The 19,772-nt window shown below is 38.6% G+C and overlaps 1 protein-coding gene across 1 annotated transcript in view; it reads right to left on the bottom strand.

Moving 5' to 3' along the window:
- Nucleotides 1-19,772, bottom strand: part of hcn1 (hyperpolarization activated cyclic nucleotide gated potassium channel 1) — a 227,630-nt gene that overhangs the window by 179,240 nt on the left and 28,618 nt on the right. Inside the window, exon 2 of the mRNA XM_031894296.1 lies at nt 2,737-3,160. Coding sequence (XP_031750156.1) covers nt 2,737-3,160 — 424 coding nt within the window. The remainder of the gene's footprint in view (nt 1-2,736; nt 3,161-19,772) is intronic.

Here is a 19,772-nt window from a genome sequence, read left to right as displayed (position 1 = left end):
AACAGTACCTGTACTTGATCCCAACTAAGATATAATTACCCCTTATTGGGGGCAGAACAGCCCTATTGGGTTTATTTCACGTTTAAATGATTCCCTTTTCTCTGTAATAATAAAACAGTACCTGTACTTGATCCCAACTAAGATATAATTACCCCTTATTGGGGGCAGAACAGCCCTATTGGGTTTATTTCATGGTTAAATGATTCCCTTTTCTCTGTAATAATAAAACAGTACCTGTACTTGATCCCAACTACGATTTAATTAAACCTTATTGGAGGCAAAATAATCCTATTGGGTTTATTTAATGTTGAAATAAATGTGATTTTTTTAGTAGCCATAAGGTATGGAGATCCTAATTATGGAAAGATCCCTTATACAGAAACCCCCAGGTCCTGAGCATTCTGGATAACAGGTCCCTGTTTATAATGCCTGTATTTTATTGTACACAAATTTGTGCACATTTTGTGCCTGCTGCTTGTCCCTACATTAGTATATTAAGCAGATAGTCAATAACAAACAGATGGCTATGTATTTTAACAGCACACAATAGGACATTTTTATTTAGAGCTAACTGAATCACAATTCTCTGAATTACATAACCCATACCTGCGTAAGCGGTAATTAAAGTCCTATTTGTATTACAGAATGGCTCAGAAACTTAAACGTTGGCAAATTCTTCTATTCCAAAGGAGAACAATAAAGGGCTTAATGTAACTGAGCTCTAAAAAACTGTTTATAGAAGTAGTTTAGACGGTCGCTTTCCCCCTCAAAGTGCATTAGAAACATTGCTGGTGCCCCCAGAACCCAACCAGAACACTTATAAGAGTGCAACTGCACTGTATATTCCAATCTACTGGGCGAAGCAGTTCCAGAGAGGTGCGCAGAGGTCACATTTATATGTAACTACATTGGGAATACTCTCTCTGGCAGAATTATACATCTAACATGTTTAAAATTTTCCACGATTTCCACTATTACATTTAGTCATTTTTTTGAAAGTCTATGCAGCCAAATTCAACACACATTGGACAGAGCCAAGTGTAAGATCAAGGCCAGTCTATTGAAGTAGTGGGCCCAGGGCAAAGATCACATTGTGAGACCCCTGCAGACACCCTATGAAATCTGTGATAGCACTACCCTCAAGCAAGTGAACCTTCATATAATAAGCCAGGCAATAATTAAATGGTCTGTGCTACCTTACATAAAGCTTTTTAATAGAAATAAACACCTAAGCTTGTATATGAATAGGTAAAATGCTATTTAACCCTAAGATGTAATGAGGTTATTTATAAATTTACCCACAGCTGTGGGTGCTACAAAATGAACACTATGGAAAGTTCATACTGATGCAACTTGCATCCAAACATGCTCCTGCACAATTGTGCAAATTGTGTCCATCCTAACCTTTGATGAATGTTGCACAAGTACACCTACTAACTATGGGGATTCCTGGAGCTACCGCCAACTATGACCCCACCTTACTCCAGGGTTTCCACAGTAGGTTAAATCAATATGTGCACCAGATTTGGGTGATTTGAATGTGCTTTCTGAAAGTAAAACTGCACCCTATTTGCTTCATAACACAAGTGCAAGTGCGTTTGTTTTGATCCATCAGATGCAATTGCCGCAAACCCAACTATGCAGACCAATTAATCTTATCCTATGGGTCAGAAACAAAATTAGGTACTAATGTTGGTTAAGGTGTGTCTTCATGACCCCCTATAACGGTGAGGACACACGGAGCTACTAGTAGCTACTAAAATAGACAATGCTGATCATTTACTGATAATTGTCTCTGTGTGTGTTTTAGCAGAGGCAATTCTCAGTATTGTCTATGGCAGGGGATTTTCTGGAGTTTAGTAGCCTTGAAAAAGTAGGTGCTACTAGTAGCCCAGTGTGTCTTCACCCTTAAGGAGAAAAAGAGGTCAAATAACTGGTGGATACCAATTTAGGCACTTCTCAATGATTCTAGTTGCTTACCAGCTACCCCCAGGGTGCCCACTCTTCCTCTACATCTTTAAAAAAAAAAAAAAAAACACCATGTTTGCATGAGATATAGAGAATGTTTTCTGAGATCTCTTTCATGAGCCCTCCTAGAAATGGCACAGGGACATGTGGGAAAATTAAAGATCATAAAAGAAAAAACATGGAACAACTACTAACAAACTCTGGGGGCTGGTTGGTTATCCTTAAGCTTATATACTGAATATTATTCAGCTGTTGTACATGAGTGCCCCTTGTTCATCTGTATCAGTATAACTATGACTGATGTTTCACCACATTGCACATTAATTTCACAGGCAGCCATTCTCATGTCTTGCGCACAGGGTATAGGATATCGTTTAAGCAAATAGGGAATTAAAAAGCAGTAATGAACCAGATTATTTTCTTCCATTCATTCTATAAGCACTTGGACTACTAACATTGTTAAATATAAATGTTCTTCGAGCCAAAATCATTGCATTTGAACCAGTTTTCATTTAAATGTAGGGTGTAGAGAATCCATCATTGAACACAGAATCCATTCCATAATGCAAAGATTCCTCAAGAAATTATAAAATCATTCTCAATTCTAGTTGGTGTGTTACAGTTGAAGTGCAAAAAAACAATAGTGATTAAAATTCTGGCAACTCCAGTGAATGAGAATTCCCACACAAATGTCTTGGATTTGGATATAGAAACCTGGCACTGATACACCCATAATTAAACAAAAAGCAAAAGCTTTTGCCGACTTACCTCTTCCCACTGATGAATATATCTAATTAACCTCGAAAGTCGCAGCAATCGCAGCAAACTGAGAATTTTTGTAAACCTCACTATGCGGAGCGCCCGAGCGGTCTTGTACACTTCCGAATCCATGCCTTTCTCGACAATGAGAAAGATATAATCCACTGGAATAGAGGAGATGAAGTCCACTACGAACCAGCTTTTGAGATAATTCATTTTTATGACTTTTGGATCGAGGATTATCTCTGAATTGTCCTCAATAACAATTCCAGTTCTAAAATTCATGAACAAGTCAAATAAAAAGACGGTGTCGGAGGCCACATTGAAGATAATCCACGGCGTTGTTGTTTGCTCTGTGAAGAACGTGATTCCGACTGGTATTATGACAAGATTTCCGACCATCATGATGAGCATGATCAGGTCCCAGTAAAATCTGCAAGATTCAAAGTACAATATAATTACTGCCAAGAACTCCCTCTTTCATTTGCAAGATAACCAGCGGCTCTGCCATTCAGCATGAATGCAATATAATGAGCCATTTTCCCAAGGACTCAGATGCCGGAATTATAATCTTACATATTGGCATACATTGTTTTGATTCAACATCGCATTATTGTAAAGCAAAAACATGTGCAACTCACTGGTAGCAACACGTCTTTATTAGGTACATCTGTCCCCTGTAAAAGCAAAGCAGCTAAATACAAATGTATTTGATTAGTGATGAGCGAATGTGCCCCGTTTCGATTCGCCATAAAATTTGCGAAACGGCAAGAAAATTCACAAAACAGCGAAAAATTTGAAAAATGCATTAGTCACGCATTTTTTATGTCACCCGCATCTTTTTTGTCGTCCGCGTCAATTTTTTTGTCGTCCGCGCTTTTTGCCACGACCGTGCCCAATTTTGCAGCAGCCGCACCTTTTTTTATTACGCGACCATGCCCGGTTTGACGTGACCGTGCCCAATTTGACGCAACCTCACCTTTTTTGCAGCGCCCGATTTTGCAGCTGCCACACCCTTTTTTAACGCGACCACGACCGGTTTAAAGCGTCCGTGCCCAATTTGACGCAACCTCGCCTTTTTTTGCCGCAACCACGCCCAATTTTGCCATGGCCACACCTTTTTTTTACGCCACTGCACCTTTTTTGACGCAGCCGTGCCCAATTTGACATGTAACAAAAAAAAAATCAGCGTGACGAATATTTCCGCAGCGAATTTTCGCGGAAGTTTCGCTAAACAATTCACCAATGGCGAAATGCGGAAATTCACTGCGAATCCATGCCTGGTGAAAAAATTCGCTTATCACTATATTTGATTAGATTTAGGAAAAATCGAGTTGGTGTTTTTTCTTGATTCTAGATAGAAGTCTATGGGAATATTCTCTAACAAGTTTATTTATTTTATATGTTTTACTGGGAAAAAGGAACAGAGATAAAAGAAATACTATTATAAATCAAACTGCTCTTTACAGATGTGGCCAATAGATGGACAAGGGACACAGAATGGAATATTTTAAGCCTCATTGAAAAATGAATAGATCTGATTTTTATTATCTGTATGAAAGGCTTTGGCCTGCAACCTAATATCTTTCCATAGTATAGTTATGGACTTCTATCCTTATATTTTACACCAGGTGCACCCTACACTCCTACCTGTCCCTGGAACTTCACCCTTGTCACCCTGTTCTTGTTCGTACTTTAACAGCTCCTGTTTTAAAGAGTCGACTTTCCTTCCTTCTCCTCTCTAGCGCCCCCTACCAATTCCACACACACACGAATTGGTAGGGGGTGGGAAGATGCACAAGTCCCCCACTGTGCCTAGGGGTTACAGATAGTGATGAGCGAATTTTTTCGCCAGGCATGGATTCGAAGCGAATTTCCGCATTTTGCCACTGGTGAATTGCTTCACAAAACCTCAGTGAAAATTCGTTGCAAAAAAAAAAAAAATTGTTGTGCGTCAAATTGGATGCGGTTGGCATGTCCGCGTCAAAATTGGGCGCAGTCACAACGAAAAGGGCGCGGTCGCGTAAAAAAAGCATGAGTGACAAAAATCTGCATTTCGCTAATCGTGCCGCTTCGCGGATTTTATGGCAAAGTGAAACGGGACAGATTCGCTCATCACTAGTTACAGATCACTTATGATTTATCCATATAAGGCAAGTTGACAATTATATCCAATAAAACAGGTTTGTGTCATGGAAGGATTTCCATTGTATCTTATTGGTTTATAAACAGGTAAAAGGAATTTGTCTTTCATACTATTCCAAAAAACAACCAGTTCATGTGCCAAGAAGATCAGTACAGTTAACTGAAGGAGGAATAGTAAAGGAAAGCAAATGAAATACTGCTGCTATGGACATTAATCAGCAAGTATATAGCAAGTTCTTAAAATAATCCTCTACAAAAAGCTTCTCGTCATACATATTTTAACATTACAGTCTTGGACATCAGAGAAATTGACAACGTCTGAGGAAAAAATACTAACCACACACAAAACGTATATAAAGTGAATACAGAATTCAGCTAAAACTGTGGTATGTGGACTGAATGTGTCCATAAATGAAAACGGGGTCATGAAATTGACATCAAACATGAAAGAAGGTGCCTTAAGATGGTTCTCCAACATACTTCACCTTCAGAATGATATTGAGGACCACTACATCTCTTACTGTTTTCTTATCTTCAATATGACATGTGAAACTGGCAAACAGCCATTTTATCTCACCAGAAAAAACATTTTGTGGTATACACCACACAGGTACAGGGGAAAAATATGTTGTGTAGGATCTTAATGGAGACCCACTCCACTTGGGTCTTCTTTCTCTATTGTTACACCACCGATAAGATAGTGCTATAGGAAGGTAATACTATAGGCATATAAATGCTAAAGGACTGGAGGGCTACATGTAGCTGAATAAAAGCCAGTGTTATAGGCAGATCTTTAGATTTTAATGCACCTGTAAAATCACTGCATTTAGGGTTTTAATCCAGTAACAAGCTGAGTTTAGCATCTGGAAGGGTACAGAAAGCTTTCAAGAAATAGAATGTAAAATGAGGACACTTGTAATAAGACAAAATAAGCCAGTCCGGAGCTAAAAACTAAAAAAACTAAAATTGTGCAAAAGGCAAAAAAAAACATGGACATACAAAAGGACAACCAAAGAATCAGGAAAGTAACTGTAAAGCTCAAAATACTCTTGGGTCACTCATTAAGGGCAGTGACTGGGAAACCAGGACACCGGGAAAAAACCCGGTGGGCCCCGGTAGCCCAGACCCGACCCTCCCCTGATGCGTTAAACTTCTACGCACTCAGGGCAGGACGTTGGGTGGGGGACCCTGCGGGGGTTAGGGAGGCTCAGTGGGGGGAGTAAGGAAGGCTCAGCAGGAGCCCCTGGGGGGGGGGGCTTAGGCCGGTGGGGCCCCCGGAGCGGCAGGCCTGGTGAGCCCTGCACCCCAGAGTCCGATGAGTCCGATAAGGTTGGGATAAAGGGAAACCAGTAGTGATAAGCTAATCTTTTTACCAGGCATTGGTAAAAAACAGCAAAAACAGTGTTTCCCCATCAGCAAATATTTTGTGAACTGCAGCAAAAATTCTCATAGAGAAAAAATTTGCAAGAAAAAATACTCATGTATTTGGAGTGAGGAAAAAAAGTCATGCACATAAAAAAGTTCTACGCGTAAAAAAACTTGAGCTGTATGACTGAGAAAAAAAACCCATTGATGTTAATGCTTTTTAAGTGAGAAAAAACACCCATTGACTTCAATGTAATGGAGCGAGAAAAAAGCAGTGAAAAAATGCCTATTGACATCAATGCATTTTGTGAATTTTCCAGATTCGCAATTTTTTCAGCATGAAATTTGACAGACTCGCTCACCACTGGAAACCAGAACACTGGCCCACACTGCCGTTTGATTAGTAGCTGAATGTACAGAAGAATCACAATGTTCAAACAATAAGGCAGGTATATGTGTATAATGACACAGAGCAACCCTTCTGAAATAAAAAAAAAAATCACAAAAGTGGTATAAGTCTAACTTTGTATAATAAAAAAGGAAAATGCATAACAAAATCCCCCCACAAAATCCAAAAAACTCCAGAAAATAATTATGATGAGAAAGTGGCCTGGAGGCACAAGATTTTCATGTCTAATATTTGTAATGCTTTTTTTTCCTTCTTAATTTAAAGAACTTCTTTTGTCCCAGTTGTGAATTATATACATTATACATATACAAAGCATACAGAATACCTTTCATTCCCATAGAGAATGCCCGATGACCAGATTAGGTCTGCACCATTGCAAACTACTGTAGAATGATCAATTGATTTTGTAAAACACTGAATTAAGACAAGTACAGGTATGGGACCTACTACAGGTATAGGACCCGTTATCCAGAATGCTCGGCACCAAGGGTTTTCCAAATAAGGGGTTTTTCCGTAATTTGGATCTTTATACCTTAAGTCTACTAAAAAGCAATAAAATATTAATTAAACCCAATAGGCTTGTTTTGCCTCCAATAAGGATTGATTATATCTTAGTTGGGATCAAGTACAGGTACTGTTTTATTATTACAGAGAAAAGGGAATCATTTAACCATTAAATAAACCCAATAGGGCTGTTCTGCCCCCAATAAGGGGTAATTATATCTTAGTTGGGATCAAGTACAGGTACTGTTTTATTATTACAGAGAAAAGGGAATCATTTAACCATTAAATAAACCCAATAGGACTGTTCTGCCCCCAATAAGGATTAATTATATCTTAGTTGGGATCAAGTACACGTACTGTTTTATTATTACAGAGAAAAGGGAATCATTTAACCATTAAATAAACCCAATAGGGCTGTTCTGCCCCCAATAAGGGGTAATTATATCTTAGTTGGGATCAAGTACAGGTACTGTTTTATTATTACAAAGAAAATGGAATCATTTAACCATTAAATAAACCCAATAGGACTGTTCTGCCCCCAATAAGGATTAATTATATCTTAGTTGGGATCAAGTACAGGTACTGTTTTATTATTACAGAGAAAAGGGAATCATTTAACCATGAAATAAACCCAATAGGGCTGTTCTGCCCCAATAAGGGGTAATTATATCTTAGTTGGGATCAAGTACAGGTACTGTTTTATTATTACAGAGAAAAGGGAATCATTTAACCATGAAATAAACCCAATAGGGCTGTTCTGCCCCCAATAAGGGGTAATTATATCTTAGTTGGGATCAAATACAATGTACTGTTTTATTATTACAGAGTAAAAGCAAATCAATTTTAAAAATCTGAATTATTTGATTAAAATGGAGTCTATGTAAGACAGGCTTTCCGTAATTTGGAGCTTTCTTGATATCGGGTTTCCGGATAATGGATCCCATACCTGTATATAGAAAGTTTTGGACCATAATTTGGATCTCCATACCTTAAGTCTGCAAAAAATAGTTTAAGCATTATTGAACCTAATATTATGGTTTTGCCTCCAATAAAGATGAAATATATTTTGGTTGGAATCAAGTACAAGGTTCTTTATGATTATTACAAAGGAAACTTATTTTTAAAAAATGTGAATTATTTAAATAAATGTAGTCTATGTAATTCAGAGCTTTCTGGATAATGGATACCTGTATGGCATTTTATGGCAATGTAAGTCTACTCTAGGACAATATGAATTGGGCACTAAGTGGAGAATGATTTGTAAATCTGTAAATATGGGTGGATTTTTTGTAGAATTTCTGGGATTTTAATACAATGAAGATTTGATAAGGGATTAGCTACAACTGATAAATACATGTCAGGCAAAAACCAAGGGATTATAATTTAGCATAGAGATTCTCTGCAAAGCATGTGTAATAAGAAATTTGTAGCAGGATGTAGTGGATTTTGTGTGGAAATGTTTATTCCGTGCCTAAGGAGCCCAGACAGGCTTTGTGACACACTTCTCCTGAATTCATAATGAGGACAGATAAAAATAGGCAATACTAGTTTCTCTCAAGCAGGTGATGTTGGCTGCGGAGACTGCAGCAGCCTCGGCCATTATTTAGAATCTGAAAGGTTAATGTGTCAGCATTTTTCATTATTTTAGCTGACTGTCATTTTATTACTCTTAAACAACTTTGGAAAAGAAACTCTACTGACTTTAAAGAGCCACTGTAGCTTAAAGTTTTATTTTGCCTTTGTATTTGTCTTAATGAAATATAGGATGGTAAAGTGTACAATTATTTCTTTGTTTCTGCTTGCTGTGAAGGTGTTTCTGACTCATTTGGTGCCATGACCTCTTTAGAAGAAGCTTGGTAGAGCATGGTTGACTAGTTTAAAGACCACAGCCGAACCCCTAGTTGCAAAGCAAAAAATGAAATAATAAGCCCTAACAAATTAGGGGTCATTTATGAACGCAAGGGCAGTTTCTTGTGCAACTTGCCATGCTTTATTACCAGGATCGGACTGGGGGGTGAAGGGCCCACCGGGGCTGCTCCCCCAAGGTGCCCCCGTTGGCCACATCACCCGCAGGGCCCCCTGCCGCATCCCCATACCCCACCAAACAGGGACCCCAAACACTGGAAAAAAGGAAAATAATTTTCTTTTTTCTCTGTAATAATAAAACAGTAACTGTACTTGATCCCAACTAAGATATAATTACCCCTTATTGGGGGCAGAACAGCCCTATTGGGTTTATTTAATGGTCAAATGATTCCCTTTTCTCTGTAATAATAAAACAGTACCTGTACTTGATCCCAACTAAGATATAATTACCCCTTATTGGGGGCAGAACAGCCCTATTGGGTTTATTTAATGGTTAAATGATTCCCTTTTCTCTGTAATAATAAAACAGTACCTGTACTTGATCCCAACTAAGATATAATTTCCCCTTATTGGGGGCAGAACAGCCCTATTGGGTTTATTTCATGGTTAAATGATTCCCTTTTCTCTGTAATAATAAAACAGTACCTGTACTTGATCCCAACTAAGATATAATTACCCCTTATTGGGGCAGAGCAATCCTATTGGGTTTATTTAATGGTTAAATGATTCCCTTTTCTCTGTAATAATAAAACAGTACCTTGTACTTGATCCCAACTAAGATATAATTACCCCTTATTGGGGGCAGAACAGCCCTATTGGGTTTATTTGATGGTTAAATGATTCCCTTTTCTCTGTAATAATAAAGCAGTTGTTGTCGTTTTGCAAATTTTTCGGGCGAAGACAGCTTCGCTCATCACAATATATTTCATGTATAAATAATTTTTAACACACTTCAAGAGAAGACACACAGAGCTACAATAGCAGCTAATTGTCACAGCTACTAAAATAGACAATACTGATAATTTACTGATAACTGTCTATGTGTGTTTTATCAGAGGCAATTCTCAGTATTGTCTATGGCAGGGGATTTTCTGGAGTTTAGTAGCCATGAAAAAGTAGCTGCTACTAGTAGCTCGGTGTGTGTTCAGCCTCAAGGTATAGACTTCCAAATTAAGGAAAGATTAGCTTTTCTGCAAGGATTCCAAATAATAAATCCAATATCTGTACTTTGTAAAATGTGAATTTTTATTCAGTTCATTACTTTTATTTCATACTTACACACATTCTATGAAAAAAGAAGATAGTAGGTATGTTACACAAGTGGTTTGGCCTATATCTATCTTAGCAAATCCCATCCCAGCCTACACAAACCTTTATCTAAATGACAAAATCACAGATGTTTCCCTGCCTTCCTGCAAGGCTCGACCTACTAACGGCATTATTCAGACAAATCTGCTGTACGTAAAATGAATGTGAAAAGGAAGATTCCAGAACTCAAATGTAAAAATGCAGAAATACCTTTTCCCTTAGGTAACTAAAATCTTTTTAGAAGTAGGTGATTTTAACAAAATGCTGATTGGCAATTATAATTAAGGGAACTCTTCCTAAGTGTGAAGTGATTTAAGTCTGTTCCCTTTATCAGGTCTGATTGCAAAATAACACTAGAACCCTGGATAACGTCCCTACACAACCCTCAGTCTATGGAATGGAAAGTATCAATAAACATTACTTTAGTTCTGTCCAATATATATACAATTCAAATTATTGGATCTTCCTGTAATTTGGATCTCAAGTCTGCTAAAAAATAATTTAAATATTTAATAAACCCAATAGGATTGTTCTGCCCCCAATAAGGGGTAATTATATCTTAGTTGGGATCAAGTACAGGTACTGTTTTATTATTACAGAGAAAAGGGAATCATTTAACCATTAAATAAACCCAATAGGGTTGTTCTGCCCCCAATAAGGGGTAATTATATCTTAGTTGGGATCAAGTACAGGTACTGTTTTATTATTACAGAGAAAAGGGAATCATTTAACCATTAAATAAACCCAATAGGGCTGTTCTGCCCCCAATAAGGGGTAATTATATCTTAGTTGGGATCAAGTACAGGTACTGTTTTATTATTAGAGCTACAAAACCGAAAGTCAAAATATGTATGTATGTATGTATAACTTTATTCCTAAAGCGCCACAAGGGTACGCAGTGCTGTACAATCTTACAAAATACACAATTACACACAGGGAGGACAAATGTTATAATAAATAAATACAATAAATATATATATAAATGCACAGGGAATAAGTGCCATGTGGTATGAGACACAGTAGGAAGGAGGTCCCTGCCCTGTGGAGCTTATAATCTTATAAAGTAAATATGCCATCTACAAGCTGATGAGGTATTAACAAAATGACGATAAAGAACATGTAAAAAATTTTAAATTGTACATTTTGGGGGAGTGAGGCATACCCTTTGAATAAAGTGGGGGCAGAGATTTTCAGATCTTCATTCCAATAATTAGTTGGCAGAGAGTTAAAGACCTAGCTGTCAGTTCTCCTTGGTTTTTCAGTAGCTACTCATATTTAGCCTGCAATGGGGACACATAAAGGGCCATGAACAGAGAGCCACTGGGCAAAGCCAGCTGTAAGGTGACATGTGTGTGGCCAATGCGGGTTCCGGGAAGGTGACATCTCTGGGAAGTAGAGTAGAGTCTGTTCTGTGCTATAATTAGTCAGCCGGTAACTCTCCCTTAGCGTTTCTGTGCCCCTTATATCTGTATCTATATGTAATGTTAGAAAAACAAAATGTTTGCTAAAATCACTTTAGCTATACTGTAAGCCTTGTGAAGCCAGGGCACCACGGATTTCAAAGCAGCCATGCAAACCCCAAGCAGAAGATGGACATTTCCCAGAATTCAGTGCTGCATTTGGCATATTTATTGACAATATTCTGTGGCAAGGAGCCGTGCTGATGTTTATTCATCATGTAAGGGATTGGGATAGGAAACAGGGACCCAGGCTGAGTTATAATTAAATGATAAATAAAACAGTACAACAAAAGAATAAGAAAAAACACATTTTTTCTCAATTGCAAAAACCAACAATAAATGATAATAAACCCTGATGCCTTTCAAGGCTGTTAACTATCCAGTGGGACCAGCTGTACATATGGACTATCCACATGCCTGAGCCTCATTTAACAGTCTCTTTATAAAACCAGCTGTACAGCTGCAGCCTACGTCACCACGAGGCATCTTCACCTTCTGTTTCCCCAGTGGGACCGGCTGTACATTTCCGCTATATATCACACCTTTATCATAAATAGGTCATACATTCTCTACACAATCTCCTCACTCCAATACACAGCCCTCATGTTGCTTTACTAGTCATGGATTTTAAGCAGTGGTCACACAGCAAATAATTTATATGCAATAAAGGACAAGTCAACCCAGAATTTATTTTTGCCCAATAAAAGAAAACAAAATTCCAAGCAACTTTGCAATATACATTCATTACAAATTTGCAATGGTTTTTGACTTATTTGTATATATAATTTTTATTAGAAGCAGTGTTTACCAGTCCTTTTCTATTTTTTCTAATTTTTCCGGTGGCTCAGACTGTTGAAACAATGTAACACAAGGCAGCAGATTAACAGACCTGACTTGCTGGAGGTTTGCAACATTGTTAAAAAAGAAACAAGCACTCTCCTACCAGAGAGCCAGCAGTGAGCAGAGATATCAATGCACCATTGGAGGAAGCAGATCCCGTGGTCCCATAGGTTAAACCACTCCCTACTACACTCACAATAGGAGTGGATCTTCCTTCTTGGCCTTCAGCAGTTGACCTGTGTGGTCTCCTAAAGGCTCTGCTGCCTTAGTGAAGGGACCGCAGTAGTGACAAGGGTATCAGGCTGTATTAAATCCCTGATCCACTTCTGCTGAAGGGGATCCAGACCACTTAAGGTGGACAACCCTGAGGATATTTTGTACTGTCCTTGCTACTTCCCATGCCAAAAAAGGGTTACAATTAGTTCCATGATTTTATTTTCTATATTATGCATTCAGTCCTTCTGCTATTCATCGTCCATTCTGACTTCCCATCTGCTACTTGGTTGCTAGGGTGATCAATCCCTGGGAGTCAGATAGCTATAAAATTCCAGGCTGGACAGTATACCCACTTTGCAGCATTCGTTAAGTAAATAGGGCTTGTGCTAAACATACGTTCTGACTAAAGGTATGGAACCTGTTATCCAGAAAGTCCGGGACTTGGATCTTTTTCGATAAGGGATCTATTTGTAAAAAAAACAAAAACAAAACTACATAAATCTTCCAATAAGGATTAATTATATCTTAGTTGGGATCAAGTACAAGGTAAATGTGAATTATTTGATTAAAATGGACTCTGTGGGAGATAATTGTAGCATTCTGGATAATGAGTTTTTGGATAAAGGATCCTATACCTGTATTATCTTAATTAGAAAGTGTTATGTAATTATTCCATTTGTTCGTAAGAGCATAAAAAAATCATCAGTCTTCTGAAAAGACTGCTGTATAAACAAACCCCCTCCCTCCAGCTGCAGACTTTTAGGCTGTGACATAAAAAGCAGCAAATTATTATTATTTCTTATTATTATTACAGAAGGCATCTCAGTCGATTGCTAATATGTTTTGATTGTGCTCCTATGAACTGAAAGCAGAATGAGGTTTTAAAATGTAAACAATTAAAAAAAAAATAAAACCAAAATGAAGGGAAAAGTTAAAAGCAAACTATCATTATACCGAAAGTTAATTTTACTATAAAATACCCAGTTGGCTGTTCACCATCCCAAATCCCGTATCCAAGTAGGCACCTTCTGTTCCCCCCACCCCGGGGGGGCTAACCAAGGCAGCTCCTATTTATTTCTATTCCTACAATTGTACGTGAATCCTTTCAACCTGTTCCTTATATGCCGGTACAGAAGCAGGCAGGGATATCCCAGTAGGCATTCAGGTTATCTTGAGGCATCTCTTACCAATTATATTAAGTAATGAAGCTTAGCAAATAGCTGCAGATAACAACCTAGATACGGCCCGTGTTATTCCTTTAGCTCAGCCATTCTATGAGCATTTTTTTTTTTTAAGGCAACATTCAGTGCATGAATAGCTCAATCACCATGCAAACTACACACTTCCCTTGTGCTTCTATTGCCTGCTCCTCCCTTTCTCTTGGCTTCTGCTTCCAATAAAGAACAGAAAATCTTTCTTTCACTATTGGCGTCTGCCCTATATTACACTGACACACCCTTGCTCTTATATTGAAATACCCCAAGAATGCCCATTATAAGATTCCATACAGCACCTATTAATTCTAGTCCCTCTCTAGACATGGGTTAATCAAATTGTACAAAACTTGTTTAAAGTGGCTTTTTATTAAAGGAAAACTATACCCTAGAATTAGGCCTCTATAATAATATATTGCATAAAACAGCCCATATGTAAAACCCTGCTCCATCATAAAAATATTCTTCTTTAGCAGTATGTGCCATTGGGTAATCCTAATTAGAATTGCCATTTTAAGAATTAAGGGCCGCCCCCTGGGATCAGAGGAGTCACAGGGCACACAAACAAGCCAAGGCACACATACATGCTAGGCCCCATCAGCCAATGAATGGACAGAGTTCTGTCTTTTACTCCCACACTACTTCCTGTTACAGTCAGAGCTGCATTATTTCCTGTCAGGTGACTTGGCACCCCCTAGTGACTTCTTCCTTCTCCTTACAGTATTCATTCTGGGGGTATAGTTTTCCTTTAATCTGCAATGAATAAACTCTTACTTTCAACTCTGTGACTGTGAATCTAAGCATTCATGGCCAATTCAAGACAATTTCTCCTTTACTAAAAGACACAGAAGACAACAATGCAAGAAAAAAGCCACATATTTGTGTCAACACATGCACCTATTTTGTCAGCAATGAATTTTTTATAGTTTCAGTGACCTTTATTGTTGCCAATCTTGCACAGTTTATAATGTAGAATAAAGGCAGCGTGGGAGATATCTGTGAATCCAGAATACTTGCGAAAATACCCGGCCGGCACAGTTCCAAAAGCCCACAATGCATCTTCTGTTATCAACTGGGGCAGAATACTCAAACCGAAAGCTTCATTTCCCACCAAATAGCAATTAATAGAAATGTTAATTTCTTTTTACTGATTTGCCTAAATTAATATTTACCTTGCAAGCTCTTCTTTTCCATCTAAAACGTATGTATTGCATCTAAACACACTCCCTGCACTTGGGAATATTTTCACCAAGTGCCATTAAACCTCTCCAGTTAGTTCAGATGAATGGTGCTTGGAGGTGGAGGGAATGCCAGGGTTCTTACAGCTGGGTCTATATGAGCAGTGCACTTTCACCTAAAGGATCACATATAGAAGTTGTTTGAACGCTGAGCAATGGAAAAGGTGCAGTTTCCACTGCAAAAATTATTGAGGCTTGATAAAGGGCCTGGAGGGGCCAGAAACACTGCACTTATTGCAGAAGTATATGGGCTATATAAATCACCTTAGCTTAAATTATTGGCGTGATACTGGATTTTTCCTCCACTGATAAACTGACCCGTCACAAGGGAAGGGTCTTCTGATAAAGCACCCAGCGCTTCCACATTTGTAACCGATTATGGTGGGTTGAGCTCTCCATCATGGTGCACTGGAAAATTTTTGCACAATTACCCACTGCATGTTTTGATATCAAACACAATTGCACCAAACACAGCTCTGAAGGCACAATTCCACTGCAACTGTTGGAAAATACACTGAAAAAAACATAACATACTGCGTCCAAAATTGAACTTTGTAAATGAGCCATTATATATACATATACATACAGTACATACAGGTATAGAATGTATGATCCAGAATGCTTGAGACCTGGGGTTTTCTAGCTAAGGGGATGTTCCGTAAGTTGAATCTCTATACCTTAAAACTGCTATTTAAAATGAAAAAAAAACATGGCCTTCCTGTAATTCAAAGCTTTCTGGATAACAATTTCTGGATAAGGGGCTCCTTACTTGTACATATATTTACAGTATACCTCCAAATCTAGGGCAAACTGAAGTTAGCTTGCAACACTAAGGGGCAGAAAGCGTCCGAACACGTTTTTTCGTAATGATCGTTATTTTGCGACTTTTTCGTCACCGTTGAAACTTTTTCTCATGTCCCGCGATTTTTTCGTCACCGTTACAACTTTATCGTATATTTTCCGCAACTTTTTCATTGCCGTCGCAAAAAAATCGGATTGGTTTTTCCGCCTTTTACAATTGCTCAATGCGAAAAAACTACGAATAAAGCCGTGACGGCGACGGGAAAATCGTGCAAAATATGAAAAAAAACGCGTCAGCGACGAAAAAGTCACAAAATTTTCGTTTCCAATCCGATTTTTTCCCATTCGGGGATTCGGATTCGTGGTTTAGTAAATGTGCCCCTAAGGGGCAGATTTACCAAAAAAAAATTTTCTTTTCATATTTTTTTAAAATTCCACTAAATTCATTTCCACAAATGTCTGACATTTACATAAAAATCCAAACGTAAAAAGTCTGTGTTGGCGAAACTGTGACTTTTTTGAAGCGTCACACAAACACCAGCATCAAAAAATCGAAACCTTGTTTCGGGGCAAAAGAAGGATCTTTCAGGAAAGAGAAGGAACATCTGCCATTGACTTCTACACGATCTTGGCAAGTTTTAGCTGGCGAATTGTTGGATTCGGATTTTTGCATAGTAAATCTTGAAGAAGTCGCAACTTTTCCGAATAACAGGAAAAAAAATGGCGGTTAATAAATGGCCCCTAGCAGTTTACACTTAACTGTACTAATTACATGTGGGACTTGGGTTTAAAACCCTGACACCCTCTATAACTGAGTCCTGGTGGGGTTGGGCGCAATATTTATTGGGGGTAATGCTAAACCAAACAACTCAATTTCCATCTGGCCTGTTTCATCTCACTGCCAGCCCCTAATTCCAACCCCTGCCTCCTTCTTTCCACTCATTACCCATCTTCCTCATCTTATCTTTTCTCTCACTCCTACTAATGACATTTTTTTAAATAGCCTGTTCTGTCTTCTTACAATCTGATAAACAGCCGTATAGTCATTTTGTTTCTCCTCTCACAAACACACAACCTGAGGAACAGCTCCCCTCCTTCTCTCAGGTTTCTACTTCTTCTCTACCCTCCATCAATTACGGAGGGGCTCAATTACTAACGTTTGTATTTGTTTTTATGCAATTTGTGTTTTTTGTGCTAAAAACACATTTTTTTGCGTAAAAAAACACCATTTTTTCACCATTTATTATGCACCAAAACCATGAGAAGCGTAAATGGAAAATGACGCCTTTGAAAAGGTGTTGAGGTCATATAGGAGTCAGTAGGCGCTGCCCCGGGGCAAGTTGTAACAAGCCTTATTTATTTTGTGGTTTTAGAGGTTTTTGGGGGTTTTTTGTGTTTGTAAGCTCACAAAAATTCTCATGAAAAAAAATTTAGGTTTTTGTCTTGTTTTCCGCATTTGAATTCATTTGTGCTTTTTTATATTCGGATCTTTTAATAAATGACTAGATATTGGTGGTTTTGGTAGAAAAAAGTTTATTTGTGGATTCCAAGAACTCTTAAACCACAAAAATCATAATGTTGACAATTCTGCCTCCACGGGCAGTTTTACTGGTGGCTGGATTTTTTTTTTCTCTAGATTTTTGGGTTTTCTTTGCTCCAACACGATTTTTTAGCATAAAAAAACACACATTTTTCTCATTTTGTTTGCTTCAGAACCACAAAAAAATTAAAAATACGCCATCTAAAAGTTGTTGAGGTCATGTGGAAATGAATAGGACTATGGTTTAAGGGGTTTTTGGGGGATTTTTGTTTGTAAGTGCACAAAAATGAATAGGAAACTAAACATTTCAGTGCAGATCTCTTAATAAATGGCTAGTGTGACATGCTGACTGCCTGCACACGCAATTTGGGGGGAATTAGCAATGGTAGGCAGGCAGGCATGCAGAGGATCTGGAGCATAGAGACAGGGACACCAAGTCTTCAAGCAAAACTCAGGTTTATTTAGGGCCAGTTCTTCCCAACCGAAACATAACACAGTTCATCAACATACAGTTCAGGATTATTGTTTGTCCCTTCTTCAGGCTTCACCTTAAGCCTTGCTGAGCCCTCTCAGCACTCATCCGTCAGGTCAGAACTCCCTCTGCTCCCTGCAGTGGCAGGTGGCACCCCCAGCTCCTCTGGGAGTTCCTAACACAGGCAGCCCTCCTGCTCTGTGCCCTGCTCTGAGAGTGACCTTAACTCAGTCAAGGTTCAATTCCAACTCCCCCTGTCTCTATGCTCCAGATCCTCTGCATGCCTGCCTGCCTACCATTGCTAATTCCCCCCAAATTGCGTGTACAGGCAGTCAGCATGTCACACTAGATATTAGTGATTTTAGTGAAAATTTTAATCTTTAAAGCCACCAAAATCAGAATGTTGATAAATGGGCCTCTAACATCATCATCTTCTTCTCCACCACGCCATTTCTTGCTCCTCCAAGATGCCACCCAAGCTATTGCTCCCTATTGGGTATTGAACTGACATTGCCTCCATAGTAACAGCTTTATATTATTCAACTCTTTTTAGATATTTTCACGTTCCTGTTAGCAGCACAACCCCAGCCCCATCATACACAGTTGCTTTTACCATGACAAGAAATCAGAATCGTGTGATGGAGGGGACAAAAGGAGACGTGCATGAATCACATACGTCATTGCTTCTATCTCCGTTAGATCAGTTACATACTGGGTGAGTTTTTTTTTATATGCTGATGTGAAAATGATAATGTTAATGATACTGAGGCTTATGACGGCTCAAATGACAGCACAGACGAGTCACATGTGCTAATATAAGGTCAGATGCTAAACCTGTAAATTATAAAGCAGCTGTATATCATTAGCGATGGCTCATTTCCATGCCGTGCGTTTATGAGTGCATAATACTAGATGAAGTCACTCTCCCAGGGAACAATAGCGCTGGTAAATATTACACAATATTATAGCTATGGAATAATAATGTAATGTATAGAATGCCTAATACTTCTATACAGGTGACAACATTCTAATGGGATTTTCTTATTTCAGGAGAATTAAAGTGCCAAATACATACAGTACCTATGGTCAGCATTAGGACAATGTTACACAGTATTTATGAGAACTCTGTGACCTTAGCTCAGTACCGGTACAATTTGTGCCACAGAAACTGTAAAATAAAAGTACTTTAGTTTCAGTTTAACGGGGCTCATGATTTCCCTTTGATCATGTATGTCTCTGTCTTTTAGAATTACAGGGCTCATTTATGTCCACAAGTGCAATGGGCAACTTGTTACTTTCCCTGTAGTCAGTTGTTTGTAAAATCACTTTCGTTAAAGATACTTGCATCCAAATGCGCTTCTGGTAGTTGCACTTGGTACCGTTCAGTCCTCCCTGTCTTCCATTTCAAGTCAGGCGCCGCTGTGCCTATTAACGCAGGGGAACCCTGGAACCACCCCGCCCCCGGTAGCTCCAGGGTTCTTTCAACTCCCTTCACACATCATTCAAACACCCAAAATGACATCAGGCAGACTCTGCAATGAAGCAACTCAAGATGCCACTGCAGTAGGCGCAGGTCAATTGCTTTAAGAGAATCAGCTGTTTGCGTCCGCAATAATGTCAGAATTCTGGAAAAACATGGTGCACTATGGGAAAAAAAAGGCAAATTT

The sequence above is a fragment of the Xenopus tropicalis genome, chromosome 1, assembly GCF_000004195.4.
Source record: "Xenopus tropicalis strain Nigerian chromosome 1, UCB_Xtro_10.0, whole genome shotgun sequence".
In the NCBI taxonomy this organism is placed as follows: Eukaryota; Metazoa; Chordata; class Amphibia; order Anura; family Pipidae; genus Xenopus; species Xenopus tropicalis.
The sequence above is the reverse complement of the archived record's forward strand: the minus strand, read 5'-3'. Positions and strand labels throughout refer to the sequence as shown.